The sequence below is a fragment of the Octopus sinensis genome, linkage group LG3 (assembly GCF_006345805.1).
Source record: "Octopus sinensis linkage group LG3, ASM634580v1, whole genome shotgun sequence".
Taxonomy (NCBI): Eukaryota; Metazoa; Mollusca; class Cephalopoda; order Octopoda; family Octopodidae; genus Octopus; species Octopus sinensis.
The window spans coordinates 120109065-120128764 of record NC_042999.1 but is presented as its reverse complement, the minus strand read 5'-3'; the positions used below and the strand labels follow the sequence as shown (position 1 = coordinate 120128764).

Here is a 19700-nt window from a genome sequence, read left to right as displayed (position 1 = left end):
AACGGCTTCTAGTTGCATTATTTGAATTCTATGCTGGTTCCCCTCCTTTGTATCTTTTATTCACCTGTACATATTGCTCTTGTCATCTCTGGAAACAACCTGTAGCATTCTGTGAATGTAAGGCAGCTTACATGTCTCATTCGTCACAATCTCAATGACATCACATTGTTTCTGCTTGGAACCCGTTATATGTCTGCAACAAAGAAGAACAATAGAGAAAGCGTTACTGTACTAGCATAAGCAATTTAAACGACTTATACCAATTCATTTAAAATGTTAGTCCCAGTTTTGCAGTACTTTCAGCACAATTCTAGCTAGAATGTATTCTAGCTAGAATGAAAATATAGCATTTAAATTAAAAAAAACACGTAAGACACGGTAGAATATATATTTATTCCAACTTATTCCAGCCAGTTTCGTGTTATGACTGTTCAAAAACAAAACAGAAATCAGCTTACAGCAATTTAGTTTCACGTGTGCGTGTGCGTGCGTGTGTGTGTGTGTGTGTGTGAGTGTGTGTGTGTGTCTGTATGTGTGTGTGTGTGTGTGTGTGTGTGGTCGCGTGTACTTTATCCAGCAGTTCTATGGCAGGCCGATTAATCGGTTCGATTCGCAATCACGATACCGTTCCAAAATCAATCGCACTGTGTGGCGTCTGAATCAAGTTTCTTTAAACCTATTTCATAACCATAGAGGAGAAATGTGGAGACGGAAATTGCAAAGGCGCACCCCAGACGGTTTGTAACTATAATTTAAATACCCAACCTTTTAACACTGTATTACTCTTTAGAGGGATAAGTAAAAACAATACGAATATCCGTAGAATACTAGGCTATTTTATTTGCTAGTTTAATGAGAAGTTATTTCTGTCATTCAAACTGCAGAATACTCATCACTAAAACTGACGGATATCCATTTACTTTGTTGTTGATTTACTTCACAATGTTCAATATTACCTGTTTCTAGTGGTCAGTAAATACTAATATATCAGCATGCCTGCAGACACATCTCGAAACGTTTCACCAGCTACTTCCTGTATTTTAATTACCTATTTCTCATTCTGACTTGTCATAAATCTTCTTTTATACTCATATCCTGAAAGAATTAAAACAATCACGAACAGAAAAGCAAAGTATGACACATTCTAACTCGATCAAAGAGACCTAGCAATAAGAGCCTGAGGATGTAGAGAGTGAGAGTTCAAAACACAAAAGACTTTTTCAAGCATAGATCATAATTTTCAGTCAGCTGCGTTACAATTACTTCATTACAGTGGTATTAGGTAAAAGTTTATATATATTAATTATATAGTTAAGTAGAAAGCTCTCTCTTCAACTGTATTCTTTTCTAGATTTGATATGGTATTGTGTGAGTTAAGCGAATGTTTGATGTTTAGTATTTTTACGTTTACTGAACAAGTTTCTGATGCCTACACTCAACATTGTCAGTGCTGATCCTAGTTGCAGTTTTGAAATTCAGCATCATACATTTTAATTTAATCTGATTTTTTACAAATATTATCATCAGTTCAAATATCATGGAATTTTGTATAATTAGTGTGTTTAACCACAGCGAATTTCATTCCACTTTCTCGAACTTTGAATTCAATTCTTTCAGAATTGTCATTTCCTTTTCATATTATCATTAAATATATAGCTAGCGAAGATATGCTGAATATTATTTAATTTACTATTTTGCATTCTTGCAGAATAGGCCTTCCCGTAGATAAACATGATCTTTAGCATACTATGGTAAAATTAAATTAGATATGTATTTTGAATGTTGTTATTGTCTTACAATACCAACAATAACAATTCATTAAGTTGAGATAAAGACCTTTGTAATATGAAACAATTCACAACAATTTTCACAGGAAATAAAGACTGATTTATTTTCGTATAAATGTTTATTTCGAATATTCTTTGCCTTTGTAATGTTTCTTGTTTGATTATTAATATCAAGAAAAATCTATTTTATAATATTTCCTGGTCGTTTTTAAGAATGCATTTCATTGTTCTTGTTAATTATAGGCATATAATAGTATACATATTTTAATATGTGTTTTGTACGCTAGTAAGCTAATGCATATGTCAGTAATACTAATGGTAAACTTTGAATTCACGTTTCCGCACAAGGCCAGCAGTTTCGTGGGAGAGGATAAGTCGATTACATTGATCCCAGTGATAAAGTAGTACTTATTTTATCGACCCTGAAAGGTATGATAGGCAAATTTGACTTCGTGGGATTCTGAACTTAAAACATGAAGACGGACGCTAATATTACGTTTAATATGATATTTAGCGAAGGCGGTGAGCCAGATGAATCATTAGCATCCCGGGTAAAAATAGTTAACGGCATTCGTCCGGTTTTTGCTTTCTGAGTTCAAATTCCGCCGAGGTCGACTTTACCTTTCGTCCATCGGAATCAATAAAATAGTTATCAATCGACGTCTTGGAGCGATATAATCGACTTACTTCCTCCTCCGAACTAACTGTCCTTGTGCCAAAATTTGAGACCAATATCACATCTCTAGTTTTCTTACTTGAACAGGTGGGTGTCCGAACTATAAAGCTAACTTAACTAACCCAATACTATACGAGGTCTACGTGAACGGAATTTGGATGACCAGACGTTGTGCATTAGGTTCCCAGTTCAATCAGTCTCTGTGCTCATGTTCTTCTTTTACGAAAAGTAAAACTGGTAAGTTCTTTAAGTTGACGCTTATAAGAAAGCAGCATCTCAATGCCTATTTTAAAATATTCATCAACTGAATATGGTATAAAAAATGTGATTACTTCTCCCCCCCAAAACATAAATTGTATAATTTTGCTAATAGTGTATAGTTCATGATTTTGTACGAAACTAAAAGAAGCAATTGGTTATTAAAAGCAATGTTTAATTGTTTCAATTAATTGTTTTTGTAAACGGTTGCCGTGATAAAGTTCTATATTTAAGAGATGAGGAATTATCTACATTATTGACATTTGAGGGTTATTTCTCCTCATCTTGTTTTTTGTTAACACGTTTCGGCTGATGTACCCTCCAGCCTTCATCAAGTGTGTTGGGGAAATGTCAAACCTGGGTTCTCATTCCTAAGGTATTTTTCGATGTTATTATTATTGTTATTATTATTATTATTATTATTATTATTATTATTATTATTATTATTATTATTATTATTATTATTATTATTAATTTACTCACGTGCATATGGTGTAGTAGTTAAGAGCGCGGGCTACTAACCCCAAGATTCCTAGTTCGATTCCAAGCTTGACATGAATAATAATAATATAATAATAATAATAATAATAATAATAATAATAACAACAACAACAACAACGACAACATCGAAAAATACCGTACGAATGATAACCCACGTTCGAAATTTCCCCCAACACACCTGGTGAAGGCTGGAGGGTATATCAGCCGAAACATTGTGTTAACAAGAAACAAGATGAGGACAAATACCCGTCAAATATAAATAATGTAAATAACGGTTGCAGTGACTCTCTACAGTATTTACTCTATGCTTTTATATGCTTTATTCTTAGTTTATTACTGTACATTTCGGTTGCCTCAATAAGTGTGTGATGGTATTATTTCAATTAATAAATGCTTAACGTATCCCTATTTGCAAAATATATCTTATTTCTTTTTATATTGTTCTCATTAAATTTTGTATGGAACATCGAATCAGTTCCCTCCTAGCAATTTAAAATCAAATTTGCCGTTCATCTTTTCGGAGCTGGATAAAATAACTTGCTAGCCCAGAGTAGTAGTTTGGCGAAATTGTCAGTATGTTGAATGAGATGAGTTGCTTTAGCTTCTTGCAGCCTAAGTGCTTGTGTAGTAGACTCAATCCATTTCTCTTTTTAATACCACTATGTGGTCCCTGGGTTACTTTGTGACAAATATTCGAGTCGAGTTTCCAATTTAAAGGTAACTTCCTTTATCATTCCCATTAGAATCAAATGCTTTTAAAAAATAAGAGATCATGAATGTTGCCTCCTCAACCTGACTAAACTGTTATCTGTTGATCGATATTTAAAATTAAAATAGTGACTGAAAATTTTGAGGCAACTGTTATATTATTTTGGAAGATATCGGCATGCCGAATTACCTGAGTCAAGATTTATTTATCCTTTAAAGGAAAAGAAGAGTTAAGTGTTTTGTGAGCTGACTCTAATGACCTATTTCTGGTTTTGGCTCCACTAGTTAGAACCCAATTTCTATTGCGATGGCACTGGAAAGTAGACATGCATATATACAGGATCCATCATGCTATACTCTCCACAGTAGAGCTTAGAACACAGTAAATTAGTAAGTGAAGTATTGATAATTTTATAGTGTTGATGCTGCAGCTTTTAATGTTGAGTAATTTCTCAACGGGGTATTTACACTCATGCAAACACGTTATGCATTTGTAAATTAAAAATTTAAGCCTTATGTGCAGAGCATTGTTGACAACAAGATATGAACCCCGGAGCCAACATAATTGCCTGTCTCATACCTATCGACACAGCTAAATGTTTTCTCTTATCCCAGTTTAATTACATCTTTAGTACTTTTGCCATTTGCTTTAGTATTTTGTGATAACATATCAACTCCACTTGTACCTACGTGAAAAGTCTATATATCTTCTTCAGGAGGTAATCACGGCCGAATAAGAATATTCTGATTAGCGAATTTCTGATATATTTTCAACTCGCGTTTAGAACCATTTCAATTAACTTATTTCCTTCAAAAATCTTCTGTATCCTGTCTTCATCCATCAGTGAAAATCGATTTTTCTTTTCTAGACTGGTACTGTTGTACATCAGTGCATATTCAGCAAAGACGTCTGAGACATAAATTCAATTACTCCACAGCTCTAGTATTTTATGTAGTGGTCTAAACAACTTACCATGTTCAATATTTAAACCTAAATTTCTCTCTAAATAATCCTTCATACGTTAGACAAAATAAGTGGTATGTCGAATGTAGCAAAGTATATTAACGTCACCAGTTTTATCATGTACGATGGTACGGGTAACATATATTACAATGTTTTATTATCATTCAGGAATATAATGTTCTATGTCTTACCTAATGTAATTATAATTTACGTCAGGGAACTTGTATAAGCTGAAAATTATAACTTGATTCTAGACCCATCACGCAAGGATTTAAATATTTGTTGTCTTGCATTTTCCGCAAATTACGAAATATTGACTTGTTTTTGATAAATCATAAAAACCTTACTGTTGTATTTATAATTTCACATAAACGATTAGAAGCATGAAGAAAGTCAATCATTCAACTGAGCTTCCGTCTGTACGATGCCGTCTAGGACAATTTTGTGAGATGTGTCTACTTATTAGCAGTTAAACATTTTAAAGTATATTTGCATATACTGCACATAATACAATGCATCAACATATATATTAATAATCGGAGCTGCCTTTGATATTGAATCAATGATCCTATTTCATATAAGATGCTAAATCTTGTAACAATATTTTATTTACAGTATTTTTTCTAAATTAAGGAAATCTATACAAAGTGAAACTACATTCACCTGCTTCGAGCGTATGCAGATTAATAATGCTTTCTGTATTTGCTTGACAAGTCCAAAACGAAAAGAAAACTAATTTGTTTTTCCTAAGGCGTAGAACGTGTTAAAGAGAACATAAATTACAACCCCGCATACCTCAAAATAAATTCAATTGCTTTTTATACAATATTCAAGTAATGTAAAACTGATGAGCATTATCGATATTCTGTTCCATGGCAAACTGTAGGTATGTACATTTGCAGTTCATATTTCTTACCTGTTCTAAATGCTGTGTAATTTTAAATTTATAAAATTGTTACATACAATTATTTGAAAGTAGTTGTTATTATTTTCGCAAAACTATTTTTCAGAGTTATTCAAACTTAAATTAAAATACTGTATTTAATACAATGAAATCCTAGACTTCCATCTTATGGATGCTTCAGATTTCAATGTTAACGCCTGACCTTCAGATAAGACAAGTTAGAGCAAGTGCTCATTTAGCAATAACACAATGAAAATGAACCCTGAAATCCAAAGAAATACTCATCCAACTGTCACTGCTTATCTTCTTCCCTGGTGGTAATAAAGATATGTTGCAATAGACGAAAGAAGCAGTGGTAATGTTAAGATGCAAACCACTTTAATAATTGCTGATTCCGGTTGCACCTTTGAATAAGTCACTTGCTGTTTTGGTTGATGTATTATCTTTACTGACTGTAAGCTGTCTAGTGAGATTGCTTTACAACATCATGTATGTTTCTTAAATTCACTATATTTCGATAAATATATAGTTTAAAATTAATACATCGGCCATTTGTAATTCGCTATGCAATTTCAAAGTTTATTGGAATACTTTACCAATTGATGTGCACAATACAACGAAAACTAACGAAAATTATCACAAAAGCTCAGGCATGGTTTGCATCTATAAAGATATTTTATAGAGTTCAGACATATCAGCGTAGCTCTCTCCTATAGATTGTAGAGTTTACTTTCATTGACAATAAACAAAGCGTGCATATCTAAGGCAACCTAAAGTCAAATGACTTTCCAAGGCATTGCACAGTTTGTAGAGCTAGAATGTGAAATAAGTATTCGCATAGATATATTTGGGATATAGTGCGTTTTGTATAAAAAGATATCTATCTATCTATCTATCTATCTACAGATATATAGAAAATACATGGATAGAAATAAATAAATACAGATAGATAGACGGACAGACAGACAGACAGTCAGATATATAGATAGATAGATAGATAGATAGATAGATAGATAGATAGATAGATAGATAGATAGATAGATAGATAGATAGATAGATAGATAGATAGATAGATAGATGATAGATAGATAGACAGGTGAGTGGTTACGATCGCTTGATCATTGGTACGGCCGCTTGATAATGGGTGCGATTCCCAGACCAGGAATATTTTTCATGATGTCTGTATTTCTCACTCTATATACCCATGTGAGCCATTTTCAGAGAAGCTAGCCACTTAATCGATGCCTTCAACATGAACGCAACATTCAAAATACTGTCAAAATACTACCTGGATTTACCTGGGATTATGCTTAAGGATCTATAGCCTCACAGAAGTACAGACCAGCCTCCAAATCTTCTTGAAGACGATGAGCTGGGTACTTCATACTATTACCTATTGTCTTACACTTTATTCTTCTCTCTACTATTTTATTCCATTATAAACTGTGAATTCCCTGTCTAGAACGTTCATACATACTCACCCTGTGTCTGATGACAAAATATCCAGTGTATGGAGATGCTAATCTATCGCTTGAGATATCCCAGAAATAGCTGTAAGACATCCGACAACTGATGAACGTTGTTCTTCATGTTACTTGTCTTGTTTTCCATTTGTTTCTCTCGTTTGCGTATTCAACACATTCATTTTCGTATTTTATGTTGTTTAAGGTTTGTGACGTGCTTTACCCATATATGCATATATATATATTATATATATATATATATATATATATATATGTGTGTGTGTGGGGGGGGGTGTATGTGTGTGTGGGGGGGGGTGTCTGTGTGTGTGTGTGTGTGTGTGTGTGAAACATGTGTAGAATTACATTATTCTTAACATAAACCAAACGAAAAATTCCTTTATGTCATAAATTGTCTCTTCCTCCAAGGTATGTTAGTGAATGTTCTGGAATAATGCGCATATATTATTAATATTTAGGAAAGGAAAGGACTTTCAATAATAATGCAGAATACTAGGTAAAGTGAGTATGACAGATTAAATTTCATTTCAGACGCTGGCCTTGTGGGTTGCCTAGCTACAGAGAGCGGTGATAGAACTCGCTGAGCGCTTACCTCCTCAATATAAGTCCGGTGACCCTGAAACTCTTCGCTGATCCTTTCAAGCCGAGTAGGGCACCATTTCATTCGGAAATAACCCGAACCTTACGAGAGGCAGGAAGATTATCGGTGATTTGGGCAGATAGGCTACAACGAAGAACAAAACGAAACCCTGAAATCAATTAGTCCTAGACATTTAACAGCGGTGAACACCCACCGCTATGGCAGAAAGAAGAGTAGGAGGAAAGAGATGGTACGGTACGGCCAGCTCTTCTAATCTATTGTGAAAATTAATGTTCCCAGAATATTTTTTCACACCCAAGAGAGATTCTCTTCCCTTGCATCATAGGTACCATACCATTTTCGACAGAAAGAATATAAAGGTATTCTACTCTTCCGTACCCAATGTGACTAACATTGCAGCCACATCTAATAGGTTGAAACTCGCTAAATATATTGCCAGAAGTCATTACGTCATAGCAGATGACACTGGTTGGCACACAACGACTTAGGCTCAATCAAATCATGCACATTGCAGTGTTTCCTCCAAGGGAACACGTCGCGAGGAGAACTACCAAGAGAAGAAATGATTTCTCGGGAACACCAAAGACATAAGCGAATGTGAACAGGATACACTAGGTTATACCAATCAGTTTTGCATTTCACCCCATGCTACTGTACATAGAATGATTGGCTGACCTGTTCACTTTAGTGCCGTCCAGCACTTCCTGGTTATAACTTCAGAACTCCCGTGAATATCCCCTTGAATATGCAGTAGACACATACAAACGTAGTATATAAATGTGTGATGTTTAGACACAGTAGTAGAAAATATTACATTGGCGCTACGGTTAAATCCCGTGAAACAACACATTTCTATGCATAAGCACAACTCTGTAACCAGAAAATATAGCTCTACTTCATTCACTGAACATATCCGTAGTTAATATGATAATAAGGCAAGTTTTATTTTAAAATGTCTGGTAAAGATACATGCAATTAATGTAACAGTGAAGTTGACATCTCTGCGGATTGCATACCAAACAGGGGTTGAAGATTGAATTAGCTAACTCACTCTCCCTGTACGAACCTCTTTCTCATTCTGAGTATATATCCTACCCGTGCTTGTATCGAAAACACTTTTATAGATTACCGATTATTACACTACTAAATGCAATAAAATACATGACAATGGATAACTTCGTGCTCTAATCGACCTGACTTTGTCAGATCAAGAATGTACAATGACCTAAAAGATGACGGAGAATAATTGTAATATAACGCCTTTTTGTGGATTGCACTTACGCATTTCGTACAACTTTCAACTGAGTAAACCAGACAAATGCACATAAAAGTCTCGAGAAAAAAAAAACATTGCTTATGTGAATACAAACAAATATGGATAATGGCAACTGACAGTGAATAGGTGCGCGATCGAGAAGGGTAGTAGTAACTTAAGTTTGGTTGCTGTACGGTATCGGTATGATATTAAAGAGGACATTCATGCACGAGTATATGTATGCATATATACGTACCAGTGCATCGTGAACGCTCGCATGTTTATGTATGTGTATGCATGTGTGAACTTGCATCTGTGAATAATTTCTCGTATGTGTCCGGCAGAGTATGTGAGTTATGTGCATATGATTGTATACGTACGATGATGAACACTTGGGAGTGGTTGCATACGTGATTGGACGTTACACCACATTTCACTCTCTAGAGGTTACGGAAATATTTACAAATACTCGCTTCGTCTACCATAAAGCTGGTTCCTTGAAGCTAAGTTTATGAACCTGTGGTCATCTGTAGTGACCACTATCTCTCTCTCCATCCCTCATATATGTCAGTAGCTGATCGTAGAGTAATTGATATTTTCGCTATTGTTGTCACGTTGTTGCCGCTGCGACTGACGTTTGCATTGCCTTTTCCATTATGTTAGCATTGCTTCTGAGTTTCTTCTTCTTCTTCTTCTTTCTTCTTCTTCTTCTTCTCTTCTTCTCTTCTTCTACTTCTTCTTCTTCTTCTTCTTCTTCTTCTTCTTCTTCTTCTTCTCCTTCTTCTTCTTCTTCCCCTCCTCCTTCTTCTTTTCCCCTCTCTTCCCCATCTCTCTCTCTTTCTCTGTCTCTCTTGTATATCTATGTGCACAATTGTGAATGTGCATAAGCGTCTGTCTAAAGATATAAGAGACGGCGTAGCATCCACTGATCCACTATCCTCTTTGCATTGACCATGTCTATTTTCCATTTGTCATCCTGGGCATTTTGTCCCCCAGTATTCCACTACATGGGCGTTATGAGTAATTTTAGTAACGGAGGTTTATATTGAAACAATCTAATAATGTACTTTGTATCTTGTGTAGAAAACGCTAGTGCCGAGTTTCGATGAGAATAAAATTTCGCCAAACAGCTGCATAATCTTGCCAATTGAGTTACTGAAACAATTATTCTGCACACTAGTCTATCCCGAGGTTTGATGCCAAAATTCTAACAGCAATGGACGCAAGAGTCTAATGTGGAACTTATTACTGGGCCCTAACATATGGTTATGTGTCGTACATTCCAGTGCGTATATATACTGTAAATAATGAGAGAAAATATAGGGAAACGCGCAAGCAAGGCCGTATGGTTAAGAACTCATATTATATAAACATAATCGTAGCTGTTTAGTTTTACATTCGAGTGGGAAAGTGTTGAATCTTATATTAGATTTTATTAATATATCACATGCTAAAACTCTCTCCCCTGTTTTTACTCTGAGTTTTCCGTTCATTGACAGTTCTTAATATATAAAAATCAAAAGCTTGATAGCTTCTTTCAATTATCTGTTTCAGATTGTGTTAAAGAACTGCATATCAATTTTGACAATGGTATAAGAGATATTTCGTCTTCCCTTCAGACAATTGCAATTATGAATGTAAATACAGAAGATGGTAAAGGAATATTTAATGGTGGAAAATTGACACTTTGGAGATATAATGGATATTCATTTCCTAATGGAATCACGTTTCATTTATCCTACAAAAGAACTGACTTCACAGAGGGATTGCAGGCAATTTTCATGAGCTGCGATGAAAATAATCACAAAGCCAATCTTGGCATTATGCTGAACGCTACCTCTGCTGCAGAAGACAAAGTGCATATCTTTGTTCGTCCACATAGACACAACACGGAATTGGTTTTTGCATCGAAGGTATATATTAATGTTCGTAAATGTGCGTGTTGTGCTTATGTGTATCAAGATATGTTACAGGGAAGCGTGTATCACTGACTGACTGAAGATATGATACACACACACACACATATATATATACATACATATATATATATATATATTATATATATATATATATATATATATATATATATATATATATATATATATATATATATATATGTGTGTGTGTGTGTGTGGAGGCGCAATGGCCTTGTGGTTAGGGCAGCGGACTAGCGGTTTCGATTCCCAGACCGGGCGTTGTGACTGTTTATTGAGCGAAAACACCTAAAAGCTCCACGTGGCTCCGGCAGGGGGTGGTAATCCATGCTGTACTCTTGCACCACTCTTTCTTCTGTCGGCCTGCTCGCTTAGCCAGCGGGGTGGCGTCATTCGAAGGCTAAAACAATGCGAACGCATTGTGACCAACGATGTGTAACTACATCTGATGGCCTGGTCGGTCACGTGATCACGTGATATATATATATATATATATATATATATTTATAACAATAAGGGTTTTGCAACAAGTTGCTTGACCACATACCGAAAATTTTAGAAATAGCAGCCAAAGGACTACTATTTCTTTTTCTACAAAAATGTCTCCCCAGACAACAATATTTGTAACTGTTGTTACAATTATTGTTGTCTGTGGAGACATATTTTTGTAGAAAAAGAACTGTTGTTACAAATATTGTTGTCTGTGGAGACAGATTTTTGTAGAAAAAGAAACAGTAGTCCTTTGGCTGCTATTTCTAAAATTTTCGGTATGTGGTCAAGCAAGTTGTTGCAAAACCCTTATTGTTATAAATATATAAGTTTTTACCCAATATGGTCCTTTTCCATACGGAAATACTACAAGTGAAATTTGTTGATTTTATTAAATTAATTATCTTTCACCCTATTTCTGTAATATATATATATACATATGTGTGTATGTGTGTATTGTCTAAATAGAATTTAAAGCTTCTACATACAGTAGAATTATGGCTTCTGAAGATTGATCAAAAGTTTATAGTTTGATTTTCAGTATGGTTCGACACACTTGTTACAGAAATAAAATGTGATACCGAGGTTTGTACGGTAAACACAAATATTAAGCTTATTTAACCATTATATTTCTCCCATGTATGTATTTAAATGTATTTAATCACTTAATGGTGGATTACTCATTTAATCACAAAGACATAATATATAATTTGTCCTTTGGGAGTTATTTAGAATTTACACGACCTTAGAAGCACACAAATTTATGAGATGCGCAGTTTAATATATTTCAATTTTGTTGTAACAAACGTTAAAAGAGAAAAAAAAGCCAAATATATGAGATACCATATTTAGTCCTTTAATCAATGAGAAATTGCGCGGATTATTAACCATAACAACTGAGTGTCAGCATCAGTTGGTGATATACTAAATATATCAATTCAGAAATATAATAAGAGAACAAAGTTTTCGGTATGTTGATTAGTTACCAAATATAAAATGGAATTAAAGTTAATCATTTCATGCAAACTTTAAGCAACGCATTATTACATTTCAATACTTGAATTTAACAGGCTCACCTTCTAAGGAGAGTTAGACCGAAATTAAGTTAATTTCCAATTTTTGATCAACTTTGCAAGAATTTAATTTTCCTATTAATTTCGGTTACTATTCCTTCTCAATAAGTCAAAGCACATACCCTTAATAACAGAGGTAATAAACCTGGCTGATTCTTAAAACCATATGAGACCACAAATATATATAAAATACATTCATTCAGGCGTAAAGTAATAATTTAATAGAAACTACAGCATTCATCGGAAATTATTTGTATATGCTCTTAAACAACTCCTAATGAAACATTTCATTAATTCATAATAATTTATCATCCTATGTATTAATAAATTTTGTCCCCAGTGACGCGTTCTAATAGTAAATATCAAAGTCCCACTTACTTCAATGTATGTATTTAAATTACACTGTCATTATAGAATTCAGTCATTTCTTTCACTATATTAATAGTTATATATATCTCTAAATATCGACGTATACTGTAATTGGAAACGAAGGAAATACAGATTTTTCCATAAGTAATAATATACATTATAGAGTGATTACTTTCATAATTACTCTTCAAATATTAGCTTATTTCTAAAGGTCATAAATAATTAAGTATGGTCATAATTACAAAAATTAAATTAACATTGATACTCACAGAATTTTGTTCTCCTGTTTAACATCAAAATATTTATAATTGCCTTGTAATTTATAATACTTGGCTTGATTTTTTCATGTTGTTTCAGAATTGACATCCTGTAGAGTCTTGCACGCTTTACTGTGGTTAAAATAAAAAGCATTTAAATAAGCATATGTTATAATAATCAGGCCTTAGCCTTCTTACTTTCAAAACTAGTCAAGCGTAAGTCATAAGTTACAAAACCATCGAATATAAGTGAACACGAAGACAGTCAGTCATAGGCATACATACACAGACATTGGCTCACACACTGATACGTGTGATTTTGTGCGGACTCAGTTAACACGAAATCATATCACATTCCGTTTTATATAATATGCGTCATCAGTTTTAATACAGGATTTTCCTGAAATTGAATACATTTTTGAAGTTTGTTTCACTTAGTGTTGTTTGTCGATCTCACATAGGGAATGAGTTTCTAAAATTGATATTGATTAACTAGGTAACAGCTGTTCACATTATTACATAAATATAACCTTATAATCACTACATTTGTTTCACAGTTACATGCTTCCCAAGATGTTGAAAGTTTAAACAACTGTCTGTAGCAAGGAACGAGTCACTCTCGACGAAAACTGCGAATATCAAATGTATATGTTTTGGTGTTTCATACTTAATTAGTATCGTATTTTGATGCTGAAATCGATCTCAGGTGTTTTTAATAATGCTTAGGTTTTGCAAGCATTCGCAACCAATTACTGTTCTATTGATAAAGGTTTTTAATCTCCCATTCCATCACTTGTCCGAGAAATTATAAAGAAGAGCAATTTTCTGCCCTTCCTTTTACAAACCTGAAAAAATGTAAAAAAAAAAAAAAATAGTGAACGTGATTCCCAGTTTTAAAATCAATTCTGTATAATATAATCTAAACTAATCAATAAGTTCATAATTTAAAGGATATTGCCGAAAGTGTCATCTGTTGCCATGCAATTATTAATATGTGGTATATTTTGATAAGACTAATCAAATCATGTGGCTAAAATTTTTTTGAGCATTTTAAGACTAACACTATTTCTACAAACTTGATTTAAATAACGAAGACAATTAATATATACAGTGAAATGAGAGAAATGAAAAATAAATTGATGACACCTTCAATGTAATTAATTGCCAGCCATGAGTTTTGATATTAGTTGCAAAATGAATACTTACCCTTAAGGCGGCGACCTGGCAGAATTTTTAGCACGCCGAACGAAATGTTTAACGGAGCATTACGCCCGTCTTTACGTTCTCAGTTCGAATTCTACTGAGGTTAACTTTAAATTTCATCCTTCCAGGTTCGATGAAGTAAGTACAAGTTAAGCACTCGGGTCGATGTAATTGACTTATCATCCCCTTTCCCCGAAATCATTATCCTTGGGCCAAAATTTGAAACTGATATTAATACTTGACCCGGCTTAGTGCAGTACTCTCTGACGTTGAATTATAATGAATTATAATGATATAAAAATATCACGAACCAAGTGGAAGACTTGTGTTATGTATCAAACTGATTCATAAACATTTACCAGGTTCTTTTAGTGATTTAAGTCCTCGAATTCTAGTCATGCTCACGAACCACTGTCATCGATGTAATCAAGTGCATAGTTATTTACATCGTCTCCCCGGCACATGGCTAGTATTTATTTTATCGGCTTAAGAAAGATAATACCAAATCAAATTGTTAACAAAGGAACTAGAATTTAAAGAAATGCAACCAAATGCCATATAGTATATTATTAGGAACACTTTAAGTTCCACTATTTAAATTCCAAAAAAGTTCTTAAATTTTGTCTATGCAACTTGGAGTGTGGATTTAACTTGAGGATGTAAACCTACTCTTTCATAGCCGTATAATTCGAATAGTTTAAAACCGAAGTTTTACACAGTTTATTATCGATTCTAGTTTTATCCTTATATCAGATTTTATATGGCACATATACTTCAATTTAAAACCTGCTGTCTATAGTTGATTTTTCATTCGATTTACTCTACCGCTCATTTATAATTAGCCTTGTAAAAAGAATGAAATTTACAACATTCGTCCTTCTCCATGTATATGTTTTTGATCATATCAACATATTCAGCGACTCTCCAGAACATTGTTAAAATCTTTAATAAAACTGTAATAACAAAATAATAATGACTATAAAAGGTGGAGTGATGATAGCAATGAATAATAAGTCGTATGATGTGTGCTAAAAGCAACAATACCTAGATGTAGGTATCTAATACTCGACATCCATGAAATAATATTTCTACGATTTCTTCTCGGATTATCAAAAACTCTGTAATAAATCCATAAACCGATGCTAATAAAAAGGTTGCAATGACTAAGTTCATCTGACAGTTAGTATGTACATTAGCCACATAAGTTTATGTTAGAATACAATGGTCTGCATAATATTTTTAAAGTATCTTTTTTTGAAATACATATGATACATAGCGATTCATGGTGTTTTTTATTCCTCTATATCACATCAAGTTTTCAATTTATACAGAAACGTTACATTTCTCTGTATAAATGATAATATATACTACCAATGGAAATGCTTACATTATATTGATTTGAATATTAAATCTAATATATTTTCTTTCATATCTGATTGCGAATATGTCTAGAGGCTGCACAAATTCACCAGACATATTCATAATTTTCTATGTCTGCGAGCAATTCACCCCTTCATACTCTTGGAACACTATTACTCCTTTGTTGAAGCGCTGGTATTTACTTTATTTTGGTTGCAAACTAGAAGAACAAGACAAGCCATTTGTACCTCACAGAGCTTGCAAGAGTCACGTTAGTTTGCTCAAAATGTGGTCACTTGAAAAACTGAAGTGCATGCCCGTTGGAGTACCAATGTTATGGTAGGAGCAGATGGACCATCACGATGACTGCTACTTCTGTATCACTAAAGTAGTTGGATTCAATAAGAAGACTAAGGATCGCATAATATACCCAAATATTCCGTCACCAATTAGGCCTGTTCCGCACTCAGATGTTGCTCCTGTATCTCTGTCACTTGAGACAGGAAATTTCATCAGAGTCTGATACTTGTGATACTAATGAGATAGAAGCAGACTTTGAACCATCAAGAAATGACGATCCCACACTCTTCAACCAAGCTCAGTTCAATGTCTTGCTGAGAGACCAAAAGAAAGTGCATAGTTACTTGGCTCTAGACTGAAGTTTTTAGCATCTGAAACATTTGCTTGGTACCGACATCGGAAGTAGAATTCACTCAGATCTTTGAGAAACATGATTCATTGCATTTCTTTTCAAATATTTCTGACCCTATTCGACTCATGGGGATGTCATAGAAAGCAGACGAATGGTGACCCTTCGCTGATTCGTTTAACAGAAGTCTAAAGACTATTCTTCTCTACAATGGTAATACAACTGCATCTGTACTAATTGGTCATAGTGTCTAAATGTCAGAAACTTATGAAAATATGAAGACACTATTAACTGCCATCAAGTACCATAATCACAAGCTTCTCATTTCTGGTGATTTGAAAGTTATTGTTTTCCTACAAGGTCTTCAAGGGACATACACTAAGTATCCGCGTTTCATTTGTCTTTGAGATAGTAAGGCAGACAGCCAGCTCTATGAGCAAAAAGATTGGCTACCAGCTTCTTATCCGGAAATCACAACGTAAAAGATGTGCCACTAGATGAACCCAAGAAAAGTATGCTAGTACCATTCCACATCGAATTAGGGCTTATGAAAACTTTTATGAAGGCCCTGAACATACAAGGAGTTGCTTTCATGTACCTGGAGTAAAAGTGACCTTCTATAACTTGGAGAATAATACTGTATCAATAAGTGAAGGCAAGCATTTTAAGGATGTATTAGCAGGTGTCGAGGTGAATGCATGGTTTTTCCTTCAAGTAGATTATCCAAAACCTTTTGGGAAACAGCCGCTCCCCAGAATATGAAAAAATATATCCAAGTTTCAAACAGTTTGGGTCTGGAGTGAGTGTCAAGTTGCACTTTCTGCACTCACATCTTAGTTAAGATGTTAGATTTTCCCAAGAATTGTGGGCACTACTGTGTGGAACAAGGACAGCACTTCCATCAGAATATTTGCACGATGGAAGCTCAATACAAGGGCAATTGGAATGTCAGCGTGAGGGAAGATTGCTACTAGCCATTGAAACGTGAGGGTCCGGATGCACAGCACAAGCGGAATTCGAAGCAGTACTCCTTCATTTTAATCGATATGTAGGCTAACCATTAGGAGCATATATTTTTGCATTCATTTGATTCAATGTTGATGATTGATGATTCAATTCATGCTGATTTGGAACACATATGTTCTTAAAAATAACAGAATATGCTTTTTCCATGATTACTTGCTTCATTGTAATAAAGTAGCAATTTATTAAAAATTCACAGTTTTTATTATGATTAATGTATGTGTTATTGAATATCCATATGTGATAAAGCAAAATGGTTTAGATATTTAAAATCAACAACCCAAGTATATGTAAGATCACATCCTTGAATAAAAATAAAAATTTAAAAATTCCAAAATGTAGACCAGTGTTATTTGTATTAAATAAGCACACGTTTTGTTTATGATATTCTCATAATTATTTACAGAAATCCGACTGGAATGATGTATATTTCTTGTTCAACAAACATAACTTGAATGCAACTGTAAATCATGAGACAAAATCTATTAAAGTTTCAGGTAAATTTAACTTTATCTTTCAAAAGAAATTATCCGTGATTATTTGTATTTTACAATAATTATCCATGTGTACTACATAGCCTAAGTTTTTAGATAGTGCACGCAACATCATATATGTAATTTCTATTTATCTGACTCTACAATTTATTCAACTCATGAAATAACTTTTGTGTACAATTCTTTCAGTGCTAAAAAAAAGTACCTGACGCAGAAGCTTGCTTCATTGCGTTCTTTCTTACTTAATTGATATATTTGTACACAAAGGGTTGGCATATGTACCTCACAATCATTAGATGTTTCGACATATCTTGCTGAAAGCCGAGTCTCTTGAGTGAAAAATCTATTAAATATAGAGAAATCTCTCGTTGCCACATTTAATTCACCAGTAATCTTAATCAACAAATAAAGCAATCATTAGCTGATATAATAATAAATTATATACCTTTTCTTTACTAATGAGATCTTTTGTAATCGAATGTTACTTATTTTTAATCTCAGAATAAATGCTCTCAGGATTCAAATATATTTGACTGAATTTAAATGCAACCACTATATTACGGTTATTGTATTTGTCGATAATAAATGTCTTTAAGTGAACGACAAAGCTACCAACCCTTGGTCTTGAAACCTAGATGCAGGAAACGTCCTTCTGTACCAAATTTAATTCACTGCTCTGCAGCATTCGCCAGATCACTTCAATGACACGAGAAAGACTATTTACTAATTTTAGCCCACAATCCCTTACGTGTAAATAACTCTATCGAAACACATCTGCTGTTTATTTTCTGAGGCACAAGTATACAACGTTGCCTATTTTACATTATCACAAGTTTGAACTCCAGTACATTTTTGCAATGAAAATAAGGTTTGAAGGCCCACCTCAAGTTCCTAATACTACGCTATTCACAAACGAAGATATATCATTGATTAAACACAGGCATACGAAAACACACGTACTACTCAATAAAAAACAGAGACACCAATATTTAATTTGAGCAACTGTGATGTGTCTGGGCTGACGAAAGTTATAGCAGTGTTCGCCTCGCTGGTGGTGCAATATTGCAATAAAGTTCATGTGGAAGAATGATATCTCGAATTGCCCCTTAGCATTTTAATCTTCCAGATTATAAGTAACATATCTCGTGAAGTTAGGTGGAGCGGTGGGTATTCGATTTAGAATGTGACTTTACATTGAAGCCTGCCACATTGCAACCAAGAAACCTGCCAGCTTTTAAAGTTAGAGCGCATAGAGTCAAAACTAAATATTTCATTTTCCTACTACCGCCTCTAGACTTCAGATATGACCATTTAAGTTGTATTCGATTCCTATTTTTCGTGTTCATCTTGATTGATATTCCATTTTCAATATATTAAGATATTTTAATTATTTAAGATGTGGGAACAAGTTAATTACTGTTCAGATAACAGGTGCTCTTCAGCAGACACCACCATACATTTTGTATATATTTATGTGCTACTTTAAATGGGAAAGAGATCATAATTTAGACTGATATTGACGTTTGAAAATGCAGACACTTTACAGACAGTCTCGAATAACTTTGTTTATATCCATATCAGAAAAATGACTTTATGTTTGAAATGTGACAATCCAGCGTCTGTGGCAAAAGTATTTATATAGTTTATATGCAATATTTTAATTCTTAATACCGCCAATTATTAGAAGCCTATGTGGATAGATATACGTACATTGA

At 33.9% G+C, this 19700-nt stretch overlaps 1 protein-coding gene across 1 annotated transcript in view; it reads left to right on the top strand.

Annotated features, from left to right (window-relative positions):
• Positions 1 to 19700, top strand: part of LOC118762797 (asparagine-rich protein-like) — a 48667-nt gene that overhangs the window by 18157 nt on the left and 10810 nt on the right. Inside the window, exons 3-5 of the mRNA XM_036501689.1 lie at positions 2551 to 2700; positions 10690 to 11048; positions 17898 to 17988. Coding sequence (XP_036357582.1) covers positions 2551 to 2700; positions 10690 to 11048; positions 17898 to 17988 — 600 coding nt within the window. The remainder of the gene's footprint in view (positions 1 to 2550; positions 2701 to 10689; positions 11049 to 17897; positions 17989 to 19700) is intronic.